This window comes from Neomonachus schauinslandi, unplaced genomic scaffold (assembly GCF_002201575.2).
Source record: "Neomonachus schauinslandi unplaced genomic scaffold, ASM220157v2 HiC_scaffold_1412, whole genome shotgun sequence".
NCBI lineage: Eukaryota > Metazoa > Chordata > Mammalia > Carnivora > Phocidae > Neomonachus > Neomonachus schauinslandi.
In genome coordinates, this window is record NW_025410102.1 from 3476 (window position 1) to 8406 (window position 4931).

At 56.4% G+C, this 4931-nt stretch overlaps 1 protein-coding gene across 1 annotated transcript; it reads right to left on the minus strand.

Moving 5' to 3' along the window:
- Window positions 1-1540: 1540 nt before the first annotated feature.
- LOC123323838 (scavenger receptor class B member 1-like) lies at window positions 1541-3604 on the minus strand (the record flags this gene model as incomplete). The annotated part of the gene is made up of 2 exons (XM_044912354.1): window positions 3493-3604; window positions 1541-1707 (listed from the first exon to the last, which is right to left on the minus strand). Coding segments are annotated over exons 1-2 (253 nt in total), but the record flags the coding sequence as incomplete, so codon positions are not given.
- Window positions 3605-4931: the final 1327 nt, after the last annotated feature.

Sequence of the window (4931 nt, forward strand, 5' to 3'; positions counted from 1 at the left end):
GAGCAGGCCTCCTGGAGGAGGTGGCCCCGGAATAGATCAAAAGGCAGGGAGGGAATGAGCCACACAGATCCACATGGATATCTGGGGAAAGAACTCTCAAGGCAGGGTGAACAGTGGATGCAAAGGCCCTGAGGTGGGACCAAACTTGATATACTCTAGAAACAGGGAGGTCGTGGGGCTGAAAACTAGTTAGTGGGGGAAGTACAGAAAGAAATGATATTGGAGAGGCCGGCACAGGCCAGATCCTGCAGAGCACTGAGACCACGCTGAGGGCTTCACTGTATGTGCATGGGGGAGCCGTGAGAACTTTGAAGCAAAGACCTTTCTACCCTGATGAAGATGCTCTCCTTCTGCGCTGGCCATCCCATACAGAAGTCACTAGGCACATGTGGGTGCTGCTCATTTGAAATGTGGCCAGTGTGACTAAGACACTGCCTTTTAATTGGATTGCATTCAAACCAGTTTTAATTTACATGGTACCCCAGGGCCAGTGGTGACCGCACTGGACAGTCTGGGGAACAGCTGGTGTGGAGGGTGACGGCAATGTCACAGGGGGGCCAACGGGAGGGGCCGGGACCACCAGGAGGCGGGGTAAAGGGAGGGAGGAAGGACTGCCTTCCTTTGCAGGCAGAGCCAGTGGGCTTGCTGATACGCTGGGTGAGGGCCAGGGGAGGGCCCTGGGGGTGACAGTCGAGCGCTCAAATAGAGCAACCGTGGCAGACATCCTGGGGACAGGCATGGAGCTTCAAGCCACGAAGCCAGAGGCCACTGCCAGCACCACGGCTCACACCCCACCCCGCAACCCCACCCCGCCCAACCAGACTTTATGGAACGACCGGACCGTTGGCCGCTTCCTTCCCTCCCAACAGGGAACAGGCCCTTCCTACGAAGCCACATCCTCAAGGTGCGGCAGGCAGAATGGGGCCCTCCCCAAAGGTGGCCACATCCCAGTCTGCAGGGCCTGTGAAAACGTCTGGTCCCACGGCAACGGGGAAGGAAGGCTGCAGGTGGTATCAAAGCTGCTCAGCTGGCTTTAAAATAGGGAGCGTGGCCTGGATTATCCCGGGGGGGGGAGGGGAAGGGGGGGCGGATATAGTCTCCGGGGTCTTTAAACTAGAAGGGGGAAGCGGGAGAGATGAGGCCACGGAGGTGGGATCAGAGAGATGGGGTGTTGCTGGCAGTGAGGCCAGGAGCCACGGACTTCTGATGGCCACAGGAAGGCAAACACACGGACCTCCCCTCGAGCCTCCAGAGAGGAACACAGCCTGCCGTCGCCTGGCCCCTAGGCCTGTGTGGGACTTCGGAACTGTTTAAGATAATACACATCTATGCCGCTCTAAGCCACTAAGGTTATGGGAATCCATGACAACGGCAAGTCATCTACACAGCATTTTTTTTTCTTTTCAAATTCTTTCTGCTGCCCTCCTTCTCTCTGGCCTAATGGGATTATGAAGAGTAAAGAGGCCAGAGATAAGGCAGACCGCGGAGGGACAGAGCAGTGCGTCCTCACGCCCGCCCTCCCACCGGAGATGGCACGTACTGAATCTGCAGGTGCTGATGTTCTGAATTCCAGACTCCAGGCACGGGCAGAAGCCCTGGTTGGGCGGGTAGACAGAGCCGTTGGCAAATAAGGTGCTGGGGGCCACGAAGCGATAGGTGGGAATGCCTTCAAACGTCCCCGACTCCTTGTAGATGAGGGTCATGGACCTGCGGGGGGAAGGGAGGATGACACCCGGAACATGGTGGCTAGACCGGTCCTGCTGAAGGTAACCCCAGCTGAGCCACTTCTCCCCACGGGCACTGCCAGCCCCCAGAGCCCAGCAGCCACCGTCTCTCTCTCTCCCCGGGAACCGCAACAGCCTGCTAATTGCTCTCCCTGCATCCCCGCCCACGCCCATCTGTTCTCTGCAAGCAGATGGTGCTCTAAAACAAGAACAGAGTATATCATGTGCCCACTTAAAACTGCAATTGCTTCCAGTCTCATCTATAACAAGATCCATCAACCTCATCATGGCCCAGCAGCTTCTATGAGGTCCAGCCCCTGCTTGCCCTTTATTGCACCCCACGGGCCTCCCGGCGTTTGCTCAGATGCACTCCCTCCTGCCCCCGGGCCTTTGTATCTGCTGCCCCGTCTGCCCTTCCCTCGATGTTCACACATCAGACTGCAGTTCTTCACAACGGTGGTGACTCGGCGGTCACCTCTTCCCAGGCTGCAGCAGCGCGCCCCCCACCCGATTCACCCTGCTGTATTTCTCAAAGGCCCTTCTACGCTCGAACTTGGCACACGGCTCCAGAGCCCTTGGACGGGGCGCGTGTGGGTGGGACGTGCTGTCAGCACAAAATACATTCCAGATTCCTACAACTGGATACCAAAAAAATGTGAAACATCTCAGTAACATGGGACACTGTTTACACACCAAAACCGTAATATTTTGGATACGGGGAGTCAAGTAAAACCTATCATTAAAATTAATGTCACCTACTTCTTGTTGCTTTTTTTAACGCAGCCACTTGAAAGATTGCAAACGGGGACGGGCACTGCGTTGGGAATAGTCAGCATGGGCCCAGACAATAGTGTTACGCGGCTGGTGATGGTCACATGGTTGCGCAAGAGAACATCCTTGTTTTCAGAAAACACCCACTGAAGCATGGAGAAGGCCCGGGACGGGGCCGTGGGGCCAAAGAGAAACCGTTCCCAAACCTGAGTGAAATGGTGCCCTCTTGCTACTCTGCTCTGGGTTGAAGTGTCTAATTTTTAAAAAGTGAACGCACACACAGCACGGGAACTTCGGGCCCTCCGACACTGCCCTGCGGGTGGGTCTGCGTGAGTCCCCACGGCAGGACAGAGGCTCCGGAGGACCGGGACTGCGCCCATGCCCTCCCTGCCATGTCCTCAGCGCCTGACACAGCCGGCCACCACAGAGGTCTGCTGGGAAGGCAGATGAGTCCGAGTTCACATCAGTGAATCCCCAACTAAAGGACTTTTCCAGAATGGCTGGAATGGAGCTGAGTGCCGGCAGCACCCGGAGGCGGGGTCTAGGGTCCACGGTCTAGTCTCACCTGCGCTGGGGCCCCTGGAATCCGTCAGCCCCAAGCAAGCCTCTGAGGCCACGCTCTGGAGCCTGCAGGGGTTGCAGGAGAGGCATCTAGAGGTCTCAGCATCCAAGTGGACGTGAGGGCAGCCGGACAGATGCCCCAGGGAGCCCAGGCTTGCCTGATTCCCAGCCCCCCGCGACCCGCCTGCCACCAGCATGCCAAGCACTGTGCTGCCAGGGGCCTCTCTGGGCCCTGCCAAAGCAGCATGAGGAGTTTGGCTCTTCATGGTGTAACCAAGGAGAATTCAGGACAGTGCCAAGGGCCAACAAAGACACAAAGAGCCAAACTGCTTCCCAAGCGCACGGCAAAAGCCACTCGATTAGGCTGTGAGCGTCCACAAAGCCGATTTCCACTGCCCAAGAGGCCCAGAAGGCCCCAGAACATCCCAGCCATTACCGGCAGGCCTCAGGACTGTAGAATTCCAGCGAGGTCTCAGGAGTCATGAACGGTGCCCACATCTGTCCCGAGGTCCCATTGATCATGTTGCACTGATCAGAATGCCAAAACTTGACCTGCAGGGAAGCATTCAGACCCGGCCTTTAGTTCAGCAACGGCTCTCAGAAATGCCCTCTCGGGTGCTGTACACCCAGCTTGGGGTGGCGACTGCACGGGCCGGGGCCCCCAGGCTGAATGCCACCACTCAGCTCCAGAAGCCAGTCCCCTCAGAGAGATGGCCCGGCAGGGTGGGAGGTGAGCAGGCAGGGCACCTGGACAGCCAGAGAGCATCGACGACAGCTGCCCACTCGCTGACGAGGATCCCTGAGCGTGCAGGTTTGCTGAGCACTCAGTGACTTCGTCTGCAAAATCACCCCCACCGCCCAGGGACACTGTGAGCAGGGGAGGAGGGAGGTGGAACGCTAGCATCCTCATCTCTCAGAGAGGAAGTCAGCAGACACTTCCTAAAAACAGTTAAAGGGAGGAGGCGGCATGGGAAATAAACTATTTAAAATCATAAGAAAACACGGACTTCTCCCTTTCTGTGCCACCCCTCCCCCCCACCCCCCGCCGGGCCATCGGAGCAAGTTCTGTTATGTGCACAAGTGTATTTGTGCAGTTAAAGAACAAGCCAGGGAAGTCAGAGAGTCTCCACTGGGAATGGTTACTGCCGGCTGCAAATGGGGATGTGGCCACCCTGAGCATGGATGGGGGTGTCACTGGGCCCCAGAGCCCAGGTCTTGGCAGCGGTCACCATGGGGAGCACTGGGGAGGTGTGAGCAGCCCCATGCACAGCTCACTCCGGTGCAAGCACAACGAGAAAAAGCAACTAAGGTGGAAAAAAGCAGGCTGCAGAACCACGCACGTAACGATTTCATCGTTTCAAAGCAGCAGCAAACCCACCATGTTTCTATGCACACACATGGGCGTGGAGTGGACAGAAGTGGACAGGAAGGCCATAGCGACACTGCCCACCGTGGGTGCCCTCTGTGCTCCAAGGACCAGGGGGGCTGGCGTGGGAGGTGGTGCAAAGGGCACTTGAGATCTGTCTCTATTGTTTTTTTATGTGAATGTCTTCCTGTGTTTCTAGGGTGGTTTTTGTTTTGTTTTGTTTTTCTCAGGAATATCTTTTAATGCAATGGGTGGTTATATCATCAGTGTAGTATTTTTGAAGTGTTTTCGTAAATTAAGAACAAAAGGAAAGAAATCACTCACTTCCTGGTATACACTAGGTGCTAAATAAGTAGAGTTTCCATTCCCCACCCACCGATCAGGAACCAAGAGCCAGTTGAGCCTTGACCACAGGTAGAATCCCCGATTCCAAGAGCTTCTCCATCACAGATGTGACCACCGTCCTGAGTTGCAAGAGAGACAAGGTGTGCAGCCCGGGTGGCCCCCCC